General features: G+C 49.8%; 1 protein-coding gene across 1 annotated transcript; it reads left to right on the forward strand.

Annotated features, from left to right (window-relative positions):
• Nucleotides 1–6,886: 6,886 nt before the first annotated feature.
• Nucleotides 6,887–19,685, forward strand: LOC131281000 (protein tiptop). The gene is made up of 2 exons (XM_058310252.1): nucleotides 6,887–6,942; nucleotides 15,674–19,685. The coding sequence occupies exons 1-2, from the start codon at nucleotides 6,887–6,889 to the stop codon at nucleotides 19,683–19,685; spliced, it is 4,068 nt and encodes a 1,355-aa protein (XP_058166235.1).
• The last annotated feature ends 1,059 nt before the right edge of the window (nucleotides 19,686–20,744 follow it).

Here is a 20,744-nt window from a genome sequence, read left to right on the forward strand (position 1 = left end):
GTCTGCAACTATCACATCAACCCGAACGAGTGCATTAGCTGAGGAAGCATCTGATTTTTATTTTTTAGTTTTTGCTATTCCTCGATTGATGTGAACTCTGTGCAAACATTGAACGTTTGTGGGTGGTGAGAGAAAAAAAAAAAACCCAACCAAAGTCGTCTCAATCAAACGCCAGCCGAAGGCCCCAAAGTCGTCAAGAATGTTCCTTCCGAAACGGCGCGCTCTGAAAGGTGTGGAGGATCGCATCGATCAATTAACGAAACAAAAACATCCACCACCACCCACCACCCACCCCTCGCACCGTAAGACGGGCCGACTGCACCCCACATCTCGCCCTCGAGAGGGTGGGAATTGAAAGGGTGGGGAAGCATAAAAATCTGACACACATCAATAAAATCGGGTGTTTTTTGATAGCAGATTTTTTCCACTCTGTCTTTCCCTCTCTCTCTCTTCCTCTGTCGGAACTTCCTTTGCCGAGTTCATTTGGTTCGGTTTCATTCCATGGACTTTCGGCTGCGCCTTGCCACTGCAATCACCTCCGCGAAAGGAGTGCATCATATTTTGCATTCTCGTTCGGTTTGGTTTGAATTCTTCTTCCCTTTTATTTGGGAAATGCCACTGTCTATCAGTTGCCTGTCTCCCCCTGTGGACTTGCCTTGCCGTATATTTTTTTGTTCTGGTTAAATTCGCGTCCGACTTTCTCTTCCCATGCCCTACTCTCCACTCCTTCTTTCACTGCCGTGTTTGTTTCTTTTTAATCGACAAACTGTTGTTGTCCTTACGGTGGGCGTTATCAGTTCGGTAAATAGTGTGTTCTTTTTTTTTTTTTGCTGTCGTGCTGTTCAGTGTTTCTTTCGTTGGATAAAAAAAAAACGAAAACCCCCTGCTACCCGTTGCTTCGTCGTTGTCATTTCCGGCCACATCGAAGTCACATCGGTTGCCATCAATTTTTCACTCCGCGTTTCGCGATTGCATTTGTGACGCGACGTTTTGAGCCCTGCCCGAGCCCCGGAGTGCGTCCGGTTTGGGTGCCATCAGCACACCGGCATTCGTCCTGGCCGTGCAAGGAACGGTGACAAGACAAGAAGATAGGCCTGTCATCAATCAGCTGGCAGAAGGGCTGTCAATTCGCTGCAAGTGGATCTTGGCTGTTTCGGCTGTAGTTGTACCGTTGAAGCGAATAATGAATATTTTTTATGATTTATGTCAACATCGCAACGGCCGCTTTTTTTTCCTTTTCTTCCCTCGAACGTTCTCTTCGGCAAGCAAATAAATTCTTAAATATTGATTGAGATATGATTTGAAATTTATCATTCAAAATAAACTCTCATTCTTTTAAGTGTCAACCGATAAACTAGCCTTAAAAATTTGTCTGAAACAATGACAAATTCAGTAAAAAAAGAGAAAAACTATTCCACACACCTCAATGACACCGTCAACCGACTTATTGATTGTTGCATGTTTGTGGGCTAAAACAAAAAGAAAAGAAAAATGGAAAGGCTCTCCTCCAAACGTGACACTTGTCAACTGTTTTATGTCCCCAATGTGACACTTGTCACAGTTTCGTTCGTGCCCCCCGGACTCCCGAAGCGAGGCATTGGGCGAAGCCCCCCTCCCCCCCCCCCCCCCCTTTTAGCTTCACTCTTTTGTGTGGAATAGTTTCCTACACCAGACAACCGGGCCACAACAGCTTGCCTTTTCCCAGAGCGGGATATAAAGCCCCCGAAAGGACACAACAACTACAACAACAGCAGAAAAAAACCCGTACCGAATCACGTGCTAATGAATTTGACTGCTCATCGTCGACCCCGTAATACTCAAAGCAGCCCGTATCCACTAATGCTTAGCTCCCAGTTCCGGCATTCTGTGGTTTTGACAAGGTCGGAAAAAAGCTCACATTTTCATTACCGCTGGTTTGCTTCTTTTTACGAAAAGGAAAAATAGTCGTTCTGAACAGAACACTTTTTGCTTCTGTTGGTAGATGTGGACCACTTTTTTTAATGTAGCTCCGATCAAAACGTCGTGGACAGGAAGCCAACAGCGTGACAGAATTGTTTCATCGGGGTTTATGGTTGTTATTGTTTGTCAGCTGCGGTTAGGAGCTTCTCTATTTCTGTCGTGACCGACTGCTCTTCACATTAACATCTTGCCTTGGGTGTGGGTTTTTTTTTGCTGTGACGAGCTGTTCGTTCCACTTGTACACCGAGTACTTACCGTGTTATTATTTTCCCATTTCAAAGCTTGTGCTTGTGAGACATATCATCATGACTTTGAAATAATTTTGAACAACATTGTTTACACGCTAACGAAAAGTTTAACTTTATTTCTAAACTAATTACATTTTGTTCTTCCATTTTCACAAAAAACATGGAAATTATATTTAAAAACTCTTCACCGATACGAAAGGTATAATTGAAATAAAAAACTAACACTGAAACAATCACACTTGACCCTATTTCACTACTGTCACCCGGTTCAAGCCGATGATGGAACACCAACATATCTCTCGTGCTTCGCAATGTTTCTAACACCCCAGTTCTTCTTTTTCCCATATGGCCTACAACCCGGCACACGAAACCGTACGTACTTCGGGTGCGATTTATGAACCTGCAATGGCACGCCTGTAATTGCCATTAAACCCCTCTTTGGCAGCAGTAGCCAAATGTTCTCGACGGGGCTGGGCACATCTTTTTTCTTCGTTCGCAAGAAGAAGGAGGAAAACTATTTATTTTCCCTCGTTCACGATTAACACGGGTGATGATGAGCGGGCGCTTCAACTTATGACTCACGCTAATAAATATATCAGTGCCCCGATGTGCCGAGTTTCACATTTATTTGGCAAACAAAAAAAAAATAATAGACAAGAGAACATCATCACAAGAGTGTGTGAGTCAATGAGGGAAAAATATCATTATGAAACAGATCACAATAAAATAGGAACATTGCAATCAGGGAAGTGAGGATCATGTTCCATTATTTACCGTGCAATGGCAAACACTTCCACACGCCCGGTTCGTTCGTCACAATTTGTGCGCGGAAAACAAAACCCGGAGGAAAGGGCCAGAGCCAAAGATAAGCATTTGTCAATGGCAATAGAAGTAAATTGCTCACGCGAACATAAATGTTTACGAGCGACCGTTTTCGGCTGTGGCCATCATAAAAGGGAACAACACACGTGCCAGTTCGATGGCGGAGCCGAAGGAAAAAATCCTCCACGTTACGCGAGGATGCGTTTTTCGCCCCCCACGAAACTCGCCAAGGGTTCGTTGCGGTCCCGCACCGGTGTGGTTTGTTCCGAGCTCATCTAAATTCCTCACGAGTCGAGCTCGTCAGTTGTGCGCGCCGCTTGGAAGAAAGGAGCGAAATTAATGGCACATCACAAGCGCCACCATAACGGCCAGAAAGGGCGGAAGGAGGGGGTGGCAAGAAAATCGGCGTCCTTCGAACACTTTTTCCCGACCACTGTGTCACTCTCCGCTCACCACCGAAACTGCGTGCACCATCGCGAACACGATCTGAATCACCGGAGGAAAAAAGGTAAAATACTCCCCGGAAAAACTTTCATCAACCTTCCATCAGCACACGTGAACTACGGTCGCGGCACAAAACATAAAACCACCCTCTGCTGAAGCATAAAAAGTAATGCTCAATTATACGATTATCGGTCCCTTCCGCCACCCGTCGCCACCCCCTACGCACCAATAAGATACACACGCACACACTTGTCTCACTGGCAGACTGGTTCGATTGATGACGACGACGACGACGATGATGATGATGATGATGATGGTGTTGATGTCGGTGATGATGATTTATGCTCTGAACGTCGCCAGATCAGCCCGCTTCAATCGTCATCACACGCAGGAGCCTCGAACTGGAATGGATCGAAATGATCCCATAATTTACACACATATCTTTTTCTCCCTGCTTGCCCGGGCACTCACCGGGACGAGCGGCGATGAGTTACGCCCGACTTCGTGTGCGATCGTGTTAGTGAACCCCAAACCCCACCCGCCCTTCCGCCCGATAAAAAAAAAAACTCACAAAACCACCCGCACACACCAACTCCTTCCAAAGCGATGCACAACTTCGGATTCACCTTGCGCACGCAGCATCTCACACATTCCACTCGAACGAGTGCCGCACGCTTCACTCCCCCACCGGCAACTGGTGACGAGCGAGCGAGAAAGCAACAATAACAATAAATTATGAAAACAACATGCAACCGTCTGACATGCCGTGCCGTGTCCGAACCACACAACGTCAAACCGGTTTCCGAAGTTCGGCTCGCACCTCGGGAGGGGAATCGGGAAATCGTTCTTGGTGTGCGTTTACCTTCCCCTTCCCATGGGACAAGATATCCATTTTGCTATGTACAATGCCGATCGCTTGGTTGGCTGTGTGGGTACGGTATCCCCACTCCGGGAAAAAAGATCTGTGAGTGCCGGCAGCGCGATTGAACCACGGCGGCGGTCGCGAAAATACGGATCTCCCTTCCACAATTCAGTGTTCCGTAGACAGGCGGCATAGATACACACGGTATGCTGTTGCTGTGTCGTTTCGCGCGAGAATTCTACCTTTCGTCTGAAGCGTGCCGCACGGACTCGTGTCCGAAAGGGTTCTGGAAGGTTTAATCCTTCCCCTTACAATTTATCTTACACACGCTTATCCAACATTTATTCGTGAAAAGTCCATATGAATTCGTGTTTTTCGCCGTTATGGTTAGTTTAAACAAAAAACAAACAAGTGTAAGATTAAAATAAAACTGTGGAAGAGTACCTTGTGTTAACCGCACATTCCCGTCGGTTGGTGATTTTTCCGCAAAAGTTCCGTCACTTGTGCAACGGCAGCATCCGTCATCGGTGCATTCGTCATCGTCAGCGAAACCAGTTGCGACGTCATCGTACGTGACACGGGAGAAAGGACGGATGAGCCAAAGGTGGACAGCTGCTGTTGGCGGTGTGCGTGACGAGACGTCATTTATCCTCCGGGGCTGAACAAGTGTGTGAGTGCTGAAGGGGAAGCAACCGTGCTGGAAGGGTGAAGTGTGGCTGCTAGAGTGGGCACGAGCATTGAGAGTCCCTTCGTCGTATGCGTAACCCGTATCGTGTTCGGCCTCCCGTTGACAATCCCGACACACACTCTCACACACACTCGCACACAAACACGTTGTTGGTCGTGTTTTGCGCACACTTGGATCGTGCGCACACACCAGCTCGTGAAAGGAAGGCTGCGCTGGTGTGCGTACGTGCGCTCCTTATGTGTCACGGGTGACGCTCGTGTGTCAGACCGAAGACGACTCCTGTCGCGCTCCGTCATGTCACAGATGTGATTGCCCGTCGTCGTCGTGGTCGTTGGTCGTCGTCGTCGTCGGTGCGTGTGGCAGTGTACCAACCATCAGCAGTCCGTCGCTGCTGTCCGTCAGCTTCCGTCAGTCAAACGCCGTCGCGTAGCGGAAACACAACACACACCCTAAAGAACGGCGCGTTCTTCGGGATCGTCCTTTTGCGACGGCCAACCTTCGTCCTTTCGGGCGCTTCGTGAACGACGTGCTTTCGTTGGAGCTTTTCCTTGCGCTCCAACGGATCGGTCAGGTGCTCCAACGTTATCTAGCTGCTCCGGCTGTCAGTTGACACTAACGGCATCTCGGGACGGGAACCAGCAACCAACCCGAAGATATCGCTTTCCAGCGGACGGTTGATATGCTCCGTCGTACGAGCAGAGACTTTTTACTTTCGTAAAATTGTTCCACCGAGCAGAACGAACAGAAAGTTCCAAAAACAGTGACCTTCTTCAAATTGTGAATTTTTCCAATCGCTCGAAAAACATAACAAAAACCATGGTGTAAGACAGCTTGTGTGTGTTGGAGCTTCCCGTTGGGGAAGTGTGCGAAAACAAAAACCGTGCCACACTTTCCGCTTTCCGGAACCAAAATCGGAGGGAAAAGGGGGAAAATCAAACCCCTCGCCCTAGCGCGCGATCGGCGATGAGTTCGAGAAGACACAAGAAAAACCATCAGCCAAACGTTGGTAGCCACGAGGACGAGGAAAAGCGTACGATGTTGAGTCCGGTGCTGGACGGGCGCGCACAGCAGTGTGGTGTAGTTTTCTGTAAGCGACCAGTGATACGGCCAACATGTGAGCATAAAGGTGCAGCATAAATGTAGCCAATACGAGCAGTGAAATGATCGTTGTTTCTTGTGATATGCAGTGAAGTTATACGAAATTTTCTCACACCCCCCCTCTGAAACCGAGATATACGAAGAAAAAAGATACGCGAGTATTTTCCAACCGATAAGCAACCGAGTATAAGGCAGAGAAGGAAATGAAAATAGTAAAATTAGTTTCGCGTTCCAATCTCAAATAGGCACACTTACGATAATCTAGCGCTTTTCCTGTTTGCTTGAATTGGCGCGACCTAACACGTATACGGTTATTTGAAATTTCCCTCCCCTTGCCACACGTATTTTTGTCCAAGGGAAATGCCAAGCGGCAGAAAGTGTGAATGCCAAATATCGTACAAAACAAAACGACGTCCGTGTGAATCAATCAATATTGTGCAATCCGGTGAACAGCTTCCCCGCGCAGGGTGGTGGCATCAATCGAAACAGTCTTTGAAAAAGGCGCCCACCAGACGGAGCGAAAGATAAAAAAGCGAAGAAAGAAGAATCGTCGCACAAAAGACCAGTGTTGTTAAGGTGTGAAAAGCAGCAAACAGCAAACGAATCAGGCATTCCGCTAGCAGAAAGCAGCGGAACGTCAAACGTCGACAGAAACCGGCAGCAGCAGAAAATACAGAATCCGCCAGAAACAGCGAGCTCTGTTTCTGGTTGTGCGAGAAGGTTTTGAGTAAAGTTTCAAAAATTGATAACCAAAATCTTCCATCGATGATGCTCCACGAGGCAGTGATGTTGGAAATCTACCGACAGGCCCTTCACGCTAGGTAATTGTGTGATTGTTTTTCGCTAAATGTATGGGGAAGATCGGGAAACACTGCGATCGCTGAAGAAATGATATGCCAAGTTGTTAATAATACCTGTTCAATAGTGTGCTGTTATTGTTTATGCTGAAAAAGTATAGAGGGTCTAAAAAATTGTGTGGTAGAAGCCTAAGGGACCAGCAATACTTGCTATAAACAGCAACAAAATTTAATATTCTTGTTGCAAAGTTGATTGGAAAATTGTGTGTTAAACAATCGTTTCAATAATCAACCAATGTCTTTTGCATTTAAATTTAAGGAAAACATCATGAAAATGTTGATTGTTGTTGAATCTTCGATACGATGAAAATCAACACATTTGTTTCAACATAACATTTATATTTCTGAACAGTTTTCCTCAAAGTGAAACAACGATTCTCGACTCACATTCACTTCCTATTTCTCAAATGTGATAAGTTCCGTTTTCGTCACAAATATTATCAACATGATAACCAGAGCTCTAGTCCAAATTGCCTTCATGAAAGCATAAATACTTCGGCTCGGGTGTGCCTGCACACATAAGATTAATTGTCCACCATAACAGCAGTTCTGTGCCGCTTGATTAACGGCATAATGTGTGAGATTGCTGAAATCACGGCTAGGGCACTTATGGCCGGAAGCTTCCAAATTCGCAGGTGAGAGACCGTACTTCACCAAAATCAGTCTCTATCGCCCCACACAACACACACATCTGGCCGGCGAAGACCACATCGGTCGTCGTCTGCCGGAAAGGACCTCGCCACTCATTGCTTTAATTTCTGCAACCTCGACAGAGATGATGGATAAGGCCAGCGTTTGGAGCGAGTTGGCGCCTTCCAATGGCACACAGTGCAGTTCCGTCAATCTGGACGTTCGGGAGAGTGCAACAATAACAACACTCCCCGCCCTTTCCCCCCCGCTTCAAAGCCCTCCGATCTCGGTTATTTATTGTTTTAACGCTCACTTTTAATTACCTCGTTAAAGACGGCACTACCGGTCTGCCAGTGTCTGGCCGGTCGTGGTTACAATGTTTGCCATGCGGGAAAACCGCCAAAAAGGGCCGCCAAAGAGCCTCTCAACTTGCTCTCTCTCTCACTCTCTCCCTCCAAGGGTGCGTGTCCCCCCATTAGCCCCGGGCCCTCATATGCTGGCAATTTTGGCGGTCAATGGTGCGTAGAGTAGCGCAGGTCGGCATTCGTCTCCTTGGTTGCTCCTTCTTGTTTTCCCACCAACGTACGTGTGTGTGTATGTGTGTTTGTCTATGCGAACACGCGCTTTTTCGCCCGAAAACCCTTGGTGCGGGTGTGGAGGGTTCTTCGCGCAAAGTTGTTCGGGACGTTCGGGCTCGGTTTCAATCTCCGCGGCCGTTTCGCGAAGTCGTTTACGGTGTGGGTGTATTTGTGCCGATGCAACCCGCGTGTACGTGAACGAATTTCCCGGTTTACTTGCGTACGAACATCGTGTTGATTCGAGGCAGGGCCAAAAGGGCCCACCAAGAGATGGGAGAGTAAGTAAAGGGTCGTGAATTCGAGAAAAGACCGACCGGGAAAACGCAAATAAAGATTCAATGGATGAACATCAAACGGAACATCAGACACAAAATAAAAAGGCACATGTGTGCAGGACAAGCGAGAGAGGCCAAGATTTATGTGCTGTTCTCACTGCAGTCGTAAAATTTAATGTATCAAAGATGAGGGCAGAAAGCATCGGTAGGGAATTATCCGCTGGACAACTGTCACTCTTGGAGTTTCGAGCAGCAGCTTCCAGCAGGGAGGAACCAAAGGTCCAATACTACCTGACTGAAGTTGTGTAATAATGTTTCAACTACCGACTCATTCGGGTCCTCCTTTTCTAGGTGAATTTTTCTTCCTCTCAAAAGCCGCATTCGGTCAACCGCTCGGAACGGTCGGACATGTGTCACGGTGGCCAACACCGGTAGCCATGTTCTCGCCACGAGGGAAGAAGCGGAAAAAACACAACCGACTGGCTAGATCATCTTCTTCGCCCCGTAAAACCTCCGAGGAGGAGGGTATAAAGAAGGAGCAACAACATTGGCCTCACTTAATTTATATCAGCCATATTCCGTTGGCTTCATACGGCCCCATTATTTATCGGTGCCGTGTTTTTCAGGTTTCAGGCCCGTTCCGTTTCGGAGTGGGTCCCAATTAAACCGAATCATCTTCTCCCTCTCTTCCTCTTTCCCTTCGTGCCCCCCACACCGGTGTTGCCATTTGGTTGCCTTTTGCGTCTGTTTCAGGGCCTCCGCAGCCATCAACCGGAAACTCGATAAACGATTACAGTGGTGCGTGTGACAAATGTCAATTATGAGGAGTAATAATTCATTTTAATAACATCGCGACCAAGGAGAGGGTTTTTTTATCCATCCAACTTTTGTTTCTGTCTTGTGATGTGGTGTTGGTTTTTGTTTCAGTTCGATACACCTCGATTTCCACGGGCCGGCCATGAGGGTTTGCTCGTAGCTCGTTCCATTTGTCCGCTGTGTGTATGTCATATGTATATGTTTGTTTTACCGCTTGTCCAGCTGGACACGGTGGACGGTTGTTCCGGTGTTGTCCGGTTGATTTGCAATCTATACTTTATCCGGAAATGAACTCAAAAGGTGATTGCTCCAATCGCATCGTTCGTTTTCTGACAGACGATTTAAAATGAGGATAATTTTTAACGGTTTATTGCATGCTATTTTCTTGCGGAGTGGAAGAGAAATTTCTTATTATCAATAAATGAATACGTTTAATAAAACATTTATATTTAGGAACAGTTTTGCTGAGCAGAGAAACAATGTTAATCACTCGACACAGGAGGATTTTTTTTGATAAATTTGACTTCTGATGAAGCTGTCAGTGAAACATGCGCTTACATTGTGCTAACATAAACTTTTCGTGCTACCAATAATAAGCGTGTTGATGCCGTGTGCCACGCCACGAGAGGGGGCTGCCTTGCTCTTTCTGGGAGCCCAGTGACACCACGAACAGAAACTCTAATTTTAACCTAGAACCAGTTCTTACGGTCTCGACGCGCGTCAGAACGGATTCGATTGTCACATTTTTCATTCTATGTTTACCATAACTCTGCGGTTGGTGGTGGTGGCGATGAGGAGGATGTTGGTTGGGTTGCGTCGCTTTTGCCGTCCGCTCTTTGTTTGGCACGAAACTGAAAAACGAAAAGCTAGGAAGACGGATTCGAATTCGGCTCCCCGAGGATGGTGACAATTATGGGACTTTTAAAGGCTGCCAATCAAAACGGCGAGTGAAAGACACGCGGATTCGGGTGAAGCGCAAAACAAACGAACTCACAAGGACGTGTTGATGGGCGGGTGGGAGAATTTATGTTGTTTGAATGTCATTAAAATGCGTCACCGAAACTGTCAGGGTTCGATCGAATCCGTTGGCGATCGTTGTCGAAGACAATTATTTCATTTTTGAACACAGTTTTGATTTATATCGTTGATCACTTGAAAGAATAAAAACCCTCATACTATCGTATCGAACATTTTCCACCACCAAATGGGCCGAGACATATGGTAGACCCCCAGGGAAGGCATCACCAGACTATCTCGGTTCCTCTTGCCGACGTCGCGACTCACTTGAACTCGTATCGAAATGAAAATTAATCCCTCTTTAACTGACAAAATGTAATTTATGGCGGACCTTTCTTTAGGTCCACCCCTTGGGATCTTCCGCCAGTTCCAAGGGAAGGAATGTCTCTTTGTGAAGAGATAGTTCTAAAGCGATTGAGTCACCGTAACAGCATAAGCGTAATTTTCCGGCTCAACCTTGCCAACGCACGAAGAAAGTTCGAAGACGAAGACAAAATCACTGCGCAGTTGAAATGAAGGAAAACCCCCAATAGGGGACCACCCTCCCACTCCCTGCACAGCACTATCTGTAATTTTCCCATAAACGGTTATTTATGGGCTTGTGTTTTTCGATTTTCGGGATGCATTTTTCCCTTTTACTCGATCGTCCAGCGTGTCGGAGAGCGTCTTTGAAAAGTGATGCGTAATGTGCGTTGCCTTAGCAACACGCCAGAGCTTCTCAATGTCATCCTTGATGACGGCCGAAATGTGTTTTCTCCTCCTTTTCATCTTCTACTTGTCGCGCCATGGAGGGTAGGGTTTTCTTTTCACCCTTCCCAACGGTCTTCGATCCTTTTCCCCACACAAACACACACCAAAGTCATCAGCGTGTACGGTCAAGAGTAGTTTGTGTGCGCAATTAGTCGGTCAGTTTCTTTTGTGCTCCCGATTTGTTGCCCATTCCATTCCACCCGCTTCGGTTTCGTTTCGATTCGCGTGCGTTCTTCTACATTTTATGCATTTATCAACCAACAACCACATGCATCGATCGAGCGAAAGACCGAAAAGGGATGAATGTCCAGCGAAAATAAAGGAAAACAAGAAGGAAAAAACCCCCGGGGCAGCAAAAACCGACCCGATCAATAACGAACGGGGCAGGCGTGGTTTTGTTTTGTCGGTGTGTCCTTTCTTTCGCACCCACCTCCCGTTTGGTCGTGTGTTGGCCTGGTGCACCATCTTTCTGTTTCGCTCGCTCCTTGCCCGTTCACGGTCCACTTTTCCGGTGGCCACCGGTTTTGTGTCCGTTTTGGCGATTGGTTTGTTGGCGCGATTGTTTTTTTTTTTCTTTCTTCTTTTCCTCCACGGTCTACGGTGCTTTTCGCAAACGTCCACTTTGCCAAAGGGGTTGTTAATCATGCACATCATCATCATCATCATCGTCGTCGTCGTCGTCGTCGGCAGCGAGTTTTTGGGTCGTAGGTGTTATTCTCCTCCCGACCAATCCGAGTTGACCGATTCGTGCCGAATTCGAGTCGAAGATCGATGGTTTTGTTCGTCGCTCAAAACCAAACCATCTTTTTCGTCCGTTTGAATCGAAATCCGCCAAAGATGGAGAAATAAATCGATGATTAACGACACGCCACCGTACGGGGGTGGGTTTCGTTACCGAAGATGTTTCCAAATTTGGCCTCCCAATTCGTCCTTCTGACATTTTTCTGACACGGAAAAATATGAACAATGACACCGTGTTCCGGGGCTTGGAATGACATTTGAAAAGTTGGTCAATTAAAATGGTTGATTTACCTCGTACTAAAAACTATAGTGACAATAACCGTTTCATATATTTGCTCAGTGTTAATTGGTTGGTTTGAATAACTTAACTCTGATGACGGAATCATACTTGTCGATCGCTTATTTTATTCTGATCTTTTCAATCAACGGACTTATGCTATATGAATTTTCCTGTAAACTCTACAACCATACCCTCACCGAGCTTCTAAACGCGCTTCATTTGCATGCTAAAAGCACTTGATCCAGTCCAGACAATTGTCCACGGCACGAAGCCCACTCCATTATCGGAGCCCGTCAACTTCAGTGGCGTTTGCGATAAAAACAATTTATGGCCAGATTATATGCTGGGTGCTGGTGGCCTGGCTGGCTTCAGGATCTCAACCTCACTATCACCTCCAAATCGGTGCATTAATGAACCATCAGTCGCGAACGACCAACTTACACCGCACTCGCGTGCATTTAACACACATACACACACACAGACACACGCCCTCCACTGGCTGAAAAACCGAAACCCCGTCACCCCGGGGAGGGTCGTTTTTATGTGTTAGTTAATAACAATAATAGCAATAATGATGATGATAAACTCGTAATAAAACAATAACTGTAAATCAAGTCGAATTGACAATGACAGAATTATCCAATAATATCTAACTGTGCACATAACTATAAATCAATTTTCCATTCCATTCCGCCGTCACTTCGGAGCTGGCTGCGTTGCGACTGGTTTTTCCACCCACCGTCGCCACAGCTTTCCCTCCTCTGTTCGCTGCGGTGTATCTATTTTCTTCACTCCCACCCCCGGGGTTGTCCAACAGCTCGAAATGCATCTTCAACCGACACTTTTCCAACAACGCCATTCATCTATCCATCCGACATCTATCCGTCCGTTCGGGGGTCGGTATACACAATACACACACACAAGTTGCCTTTCTCTTCGATGGGTTGTTTTTTTGGTTTTGAGTTTTCCAGTTTGTTTTTTCTCTCCACGGTTCTCCAAAAGCGTAAGCATTTCCATTCCCGAATGATTCGTTTCAGTTTATTTTCATGTGAACGAATGGTTTCGGTACTTCGGGTTCTATGTGTTGTTCGCGCGTGTAGTTTTGGGTGTGTTTTTCATTCGTTTTTTCCACTGTACCACATATGGAACGCGTAAATAAGAGTGAAAGCGACACAAATCCACTCCCCCCATCGGTGGGGTGGGTGGAAACGCTTTTCCCTTCGCCGTCGATGACGAGCTCGCGGCTCGATTCGAACAACCTGATGGCTACATAAATAATATTTGCATTTAGGGCAATCATAATCTACTCCGAACCCGCTTGCGTGCCGTGTTGCGAAAGGCGACCCCCGACAGAGGGTTCGGAAACGAAGTGCCACGCTTTTGATGGATTGACCTTTTCTTTTTGTTTTTCTTGTTCACGGGGAGGGGCCCGCAGTTTTGCTATTTGTTTCTACCCGGAGGACACCTTTTTCCGGGCGACGAAAATCCGTCACATGGCAGGACTTGTTGTTGCGGGTCTTTGAAAAATACGCTCAACATACCGCCGCCGCCTTGAACCCGTTTCAAGGGACAGTGTTGTGGGCAGAAAGGGAAGGAAAGGAGGAGGAAAAAAATGTTCAAACTCCAAATCGAGCGACACCGTCGGTCGACTCTCGAGAGGACGCAACTTTCCCCGAGAACCCGCCGAGTGGCGGGTTTTCCGAAGAAGGAAAACCAAACCCGCTACCACTAATCATAGTTTCGTCAAGCGTCTATCGCGCCTGGCCATATTTAGTTTTCAATCCCCCCCCCTCCCCCTCTTCTTCTTCTTCCTTTTCGGTCATTCGGTTTGTTTCCATCTTCCTTTACTTGCAACCTTGCCTTCCCTTGAATGAGCAGCGGGCTGTCATCGTAAATCAAATACAAAAGCTGAAAATTGTTCCATTTACCCTATCATTCTCGGGTCGCTTCGGGCTGATGTTGTTGCTGGTGCTGCTGCGCAACGCCAACGCATGCGTTCGGTGGCAATTGTTGCGGGCCATGGTCTGCGCAAGAGCACACACACACACACATACACACACCGAATAGTGTTGCCTTCCGAAGCGATGTTGCTGACATGCTCATGCTATCTTAATCCCAATTGGCAGACGGTGGCGGTTCTCTGTTTTTGGAAGTCCCAACGCGGGACCGAGAACCAACTAACGAACTAATGCCATTCCACCAACCGAAACCTAAGCATGCGTGTGTTTCCTTTTTTTTCCTCCTCTTTTTTCGGTTCCTGCCTCTTTTTTTCTTCACGGGCCATATGGGGTACCCTCGGTCCGGATGACGGATGAGCGAGGCCGATGCGTTCGGAACTGACTGAAATTTGAATGGTCCATAAATTATCATTCCGTGGGACGACGGCGACGACGACAACGACGATTTGTGTGTGTGTGTGTGCGCGCATACGACGCACCCCCTGAGAAAACAGCTCCCAAGCCGAAAAAAACCCCGATCACCGAAAAAAGTAAAAAGTTGCCAAATGTTGTTCAAAAACATACTAACCGACACCCTTACAGAAGACGTTTTCGGTGCGTATTCTGGGAACCATAAACAGCTTAAGCCCGTTTAATCTTCAAGTTGTACCAGCAACGCATCATTAAACCATTAAGTGATATTTAGGGTTGAAGGCTTACGAACTGAAACAAATTAAAATTGAACTGGTTCAAGGGACGGTTCGCAAACTGATCGGTTTGATCGTTTGTTTTACACATTTAATCTTACGGCTGCAAAACATTATTATTATTAAAACAATGAAAAAGACGATCGAAACAACGTTAACATAATGAAACAAACGAATTCGAAGCTAAATTTATTCAACCTATTTGAAAAAAGACTCATTTTCATTCATTTATTACTGATCTTTTGCAAGCCTCTATGATTCTTATGTATTTTGATGCTGAAACAACAATCGTTCAACTGTTTTCACTTAGTTGAGTAATGGAAAGAAGTCATAAATTGTTCAAAAAATAATAGAAAGATGTAGCATTCGAAAGCATGTTTAAAATATCTCTAAACTCAGGAAGTAATACCCCGAGAAGGGCATAATTTCGAGCGATCTTTATAAATATACTGTAATGATTTAAATTTGCCAGCAAAACTTTGATACAAACAGTTTTAGGATTTCGTTTGTGAAAAATAATTAAGTGTCCATAATTAAAAAAGGAATATTATGAACACTTCATCTTTGCATCAACTATGAGTTCTGAACTGGAAAATAAGAAGAAGACATTGAAGTAGAATTTGAAGAACAAACAAACATTCATGATTCTAACAAAGATCTCCTTCCAGAGTATCGCTTTCAGTGTGTGCGGTAAAAACTTTTCACCAATTAAATGTACGGCATTCCAACCACACTCCATATATCAATCCCATCCCATAAATCAATCTCGGAATCACTTAAGACAAGCCACGATGCATTCGATTCCGCTAATGGATGTTTTCTCCTTCAGACCCTTGCCATATGATCGATAGAAGATCGTTGGAATTGGAACCGTTCCCCCGCATTTCGACCCACGCCGACACCGAAAGTATGGACCGACCTTAACGCTTTTCCTTTTCTCTATCTCTCCCACTCTCTCGTGTAGTGAAATGGCCAGCCCTAGATGCCAATCGAGGGAATCGTCGTCGGGCGGGGGACGCTGTCCATCGGACGAGTCCATCCGCTCGGAGGGCGAGCGTGAGGAGCAGGGCGGGGGCAACAACCTCAGCCCGGTCTCGATCACGCTCCCGCCGACGCTACCACCGGCCGCTGCAGCCGCCCTCCTGCCTCAGCATTCGGCCGCGATGGCGGCCTACCTGAACGTAGCAGCCGTTGCAGCGCAACAGAACCGGCTGCTGCTCGGGTCGCCGCTGGCCGCCGGCCTGGCCGCGGCCCGCAACGGCTCGCCCCCCGTACTACCTCTCCGCTCGCCGACGGACGAGAGCGACGACGCGACGACGGTGCTGGACTTTAGCAAAAAGCGCGGCACCGGCGGTGGCGACGGCGCCGACGACGACGAGGACGACGACGAGGACGACGAGGACGGTGGGGCCGGGTCGGGCAGTGGGGCCGGAGGTCGCGGCAGTCGCGGAATGGACGGTGAGGGTGATGGGGACGGTGGGAGTGAGTGCGGCGATGCGGTTAACCTGAGCCAAAAGTCGTCGCTCGGGGACAACAGCCCGCTGGACCTTTCCGTCAGCCACCGGAAGCGCACGGGGAATGAGGACGCGGCCTCGCCGCCACCCCGCAAGACGACCCGCTCCCTCGACTACAAACCGGCCATCGTAACGCCCTGGAGCACCCCGGTCACCCCTCAACTACCGTACTTGGCCGCCGCAGCCGTCGCAGCCGCCGGACTCTCGCCCAAGAACAACCACCATCATCACCAGCAACATCATCAGCAGCAACAGCAACAACAGCAACAGCAACAGCAGCAGCAGCAACAACTGCACGACAGCTGGAACGGCAAGCACAAGTCGAGCTCGGCGTCGATGGCCAACGACGCCACGAAGGCGCTCGAGAAGATGTCCGAGCTGAGCCGCCTCGGAGGAGAAGACATCTACCGGCCGTCGAACGCTGGCCTCGGACGGGATGGCAACACGGGCGGCTCGGGTGGTGGTGGAGGCGGAGGAGGTGGAAGGCACAGTGCGTGGCAGTCCCATTGGCTCAACAAGGGCGCCGATTCAGCCAAGGACGTGCTGAAGTGCGTCTGGTGCAAGCAGAGCTTCCCCTCGCTGGCCGCCATGACGACGCACATGAAGGAGACGAAGCACTGCGGCGTCAATGTTCCGCCGGTCGGAGGTCCCGGTGGACCGGGAGGCGGTGGTGGACACTCGCAGCAACCGATTCCTCCTCCCTCGCAGAACAACAACAACAACAACAACAACGGTGGCAGTATGGGAGGTGGCCAGGGTCATGGTAACTCGAAACCTTCGCCGAGCGAGCTGAACATGCTGATCAAGGAGACGATGCCGCTGCCGAGGAAGCTGGTGCGGGGTCAGGACGTTTGGTTGGGCAAGGGGGCGGAGCAGACGCGCCAGATCCTCAAGTGTATGTGGTGCGGGCAGAGCTTCCGGACGCTGGCCGAGATGACGGCGCACATGCAGCAGACGCAGCACTACACCAACATCATCTCGCAGGAGCAGATCATCTCGTGGAAGTCCTCGGACGGGGAGAAGGGTGGCGCCGGTGGTGCTGGCGGTGGTGGTGGACCACCGGGTGGTGCCGGGCCGAGTGGAGGCAACGGAGGACCGAATGGAGGTGGTGGTGGTCCGCCACCCGGTGCGGGTGGGAATGCGGCGGCCAGTGCGGCGGCTCAGACGAACAGCCACGTCAGCGCCGTGCTGACGTGCAAGGTGTGCGACCAGGCGTTCTCCTCGCTGAAGGAGCTGAGCAACCATATGGTGAAGAACGCACACTACAAGGAGCATATCATGCGCTCGATCACGGAGAGCGGCAGCCGCCGGCGGCAGACGCGGGAGAAGCGCAAGAAGTCGCTGCCGGTGCGCAAGCTGCTCGAGATGGAGCGAGCCCAGCACGACTATGGGAAGAACGGGGGACCCGAGGGTGGCAATGGGCCCGGAGCGGGGGCGGCGGCAGCTAATAAGCCGCTGCGGGATCTCGGCGCGGGCAAGATCAGCTGCGAGAAGTGCAATGAGAAGATCGAGACGACGCTGTTCGTCGACCACATCCGCCAGTGCATCGGAGGGACGGCGTTGCTGGCGGCTCAACAGCAGCGCGAGAAGCTGAAGAGTGCGCTGCTGTCCAACACGATCCTGCCGCCGGACTCGATCTCACCGGTAGCGGGACGCGACGGTCGGAAGAGCGCCGACGAACACCATCTCCATCTGGTGTCGCCACTTTCGTCGCAAAAGTCTCCACTCGGCTCGGACCTGTTGTCGCCGGTGTCGCTGCTCGGGAAGAAGGAAGGCTCAGGCACTGGTGGTGGTGGCAATGGTGGTGGAGGTGAGAAGAGTTCCTCACCCTCGGTACTGAACGCAATCGAGCAGTTGATCGAGAAGAGCTTCGACACCCGTTCGCGTCATTCCGGTTCGAGCTACCAGGGAGGTGGTGGTGGTGGTGGAAGCGGTGGTGGAGGTAGCCAGAGTGCCACTCCCCTCGGCTCGAGCATCCTCAAGCGGCTCGGCATCGACGAAAGTGTCGACTACACGAAACCGCTCGTCGATCCGCAGACGATGAATCTGCTCCGATCGTACCATCATCAGCAGCAACAGTTCGCGTCGCAAGCTTTTGGGCGGCGGGAGCGGAGCGGAAGTGAGTCGAGTTCGATCTCGGAGCGTGGCAGCAGCCGGTTGGACTCGCTGACGCCGGAGAAGAAGTTCGACACGCCGAGCCACTCGACGCCGCGTGGAACTCCGGATAAGCCGTTCCTGGACGCGGATGGCGGCGAAGGAGCGCATCGGCCGCCAAGCGGGGTCAACATCAAGCGTGAGATGAACATGAGCGACGACGAGCAGGGGGAGGAAGGCCGGAAGGGCCACTCGCCGGTGGCGGAACAGGGCAAGATAAAGGTGAAGAAGGAGCTGGTCCTGATGCCGGACGATCACGATGAGGAGATGCGGCCACCGAGCACGGCGCAACACCGCGGTGAGGAGCGGGAGGATCACCCGGAGCGGCGGAACAGTGTCGCCTCGAGTCCCGCTCCGAGTCCCCGCCTCTCCACGGCCAGTGTCCCCCTCAGTCCGGCTGCTAGTCCCCTCAGCGATCATCATTCCATCGCGTCCCGTTCGACTCCGGGCGCCTCGGACTGCTCGAAGAAGCCACCCTCGGTGAGCAGCAGCCTCGGAGCGCTTTCGTCCATGTTCGACAGCCTGACCGGTGTCGGCGGTGGCGGCTCGGGAGGCAACGACACGGGTTCAGGTGGTGCCGGCAACGGGGGGGGTTCCGGGGGCAAGAAATCGAGCGCTCACCCGCTGGCCGCCCTGCAGAAGCTTTGTGATAAAACCGAAACACCGTCGGCGGCTGGAGGAGGTCGAGGCGGCTCGGCTAGTTCTGCGTTGCTGGCCGCTACGGCGCAGGGAGGTTCCGGCTCGCGGACCGCCCCCGGTGCCATCCTGGCGTTCAGCTGGGCCTGCAACGATGCCGTCGTGTCGGACGACGTGAGTGGCGTGAGTGGCAGCACGATCAAGTGTGCGTACTGTGATACGACGTTCAACTCGAAAGGCGCCTACCGGCACCATCTCTCGAAGGCGCACTTCGTCAGCGACGATGTCATCCCGGACCCGAAGCAACATGGCGCCGGCTCGGGAGCCCTCTCGCTCACCGCCACCAGCGGCGCCCAATCGCTCAAGACACGCGCCTCGCCCGCCCCCCACTCGCCAAAGTCGACCGGATCGACCGCTCCGCTCTCGCTCGTCGCCGGCTCCGGTTCCGGATCCGGATCGTCCTCTTCGTCGTCTTCAGGCGGCGGCGGTGGAGCGGGAGGCAACGGACGGGAAAGCGTCGAACGGCGCTCGGACGGTGCTTCCGGCAGCGGGAACGGACCGTCGGCCAAAAGCCCACCGCCCCCGCAGTCGCCCGCCTTCGACGAGAGTCCGCACTCCAAGTTCCTCAAGTACACCGAGCTGGCCAAGCAGCTGTCGTCCAAGTACGTCTGACACTCTTAAGCGACGTCACACCAGTCAACAGCAGGGACAGGTGGGTGGGGCCACCCGAAGCCAATCAGAAGCGCAGCATAAAGCGGAAGCGAAACCAGATCACCCCACGACCACTTCGCCGCCGCGGCAGGTAAATGGACGACGCCCGAGCTAACAAAATGGAGATCATCCGCGATCGTCACGACTCGACTCGGCGTGTTTCTTCTTCGGCTGCTTCTCCGCAACAGGCAACAAGCTTTCGGCCACGACCAAGATGATCTCCCCACCACACACATATCCTTCGGGGGAGGGAGTAAAGGAGCGAGTCACCACAATCACCGAGCGCGCACGACCGTTACGAAAGCGAGACGGCGTAAAACAGAAAGGTAAACCGATCGGAAAAGTAAAGGCAACTTAAAAATAATAATTAATTCAACTCACCCTAGCAAGAGGAAAAATCTGCAACATGGTTATACGAAAGGCAACACATACGAAATTGTAGTACGCGATAGAGTGCGTACACTGCTTGACACAAGAGAAGCATTCAATTGAAACAGAAATTTGGTATACGTAATTTACAAAACACACAACACAAAGCATACAAAAACACACACTCAAAAACGTTTGAAAATATACACACGAAAATGAACAAAAGACGAAAGGGAAAGTTATAAAATTAAACCGTTAAATTTTGAACAACTACCAAACACGAGAGAGGAAAAAAACCACAAGTCAATCTATTGAAAAAAAAGTATACTAAATTGCATTTGGAAAATGTTCGGCACACACGCGCACCCGCATAGTTGACACACACCGATACACATACGAAAGAAAAGCAGTATACGCAAATGAGTCACATTAAAAATCGAGTCTTGTTTGGTCATTTTCCAGCTTAAGCTAAACTAAATCGTATTAGGGGAAGTTAAATGAAGGAGTAAGTTGTCTCGGGAATTCAAAAAAAGAAACAAGCTAAAACACAAACTGCACACAACAGTTGATGATACGAAACCGAAACAAACAGACGTGCCAAAACTCAGTATACTAACCAATGTTCGAACGGTTCGCATCTTTTACACAACT

Source organism: Anopheles ziemanni, chromosome 2 (genome assembly GCF_943734765.1).
Source record: "Anopheles ziemanni chromosome 2, idAnoZiCoDA_A2_x.2, whole genome shotgun sequence".
Taxonomy (NCBI): Eukaryota; Metazoa; Arthropoda; class Insecta; order Diptera; family Culicidae; genus Anopheles; species Anopheles ziemanni.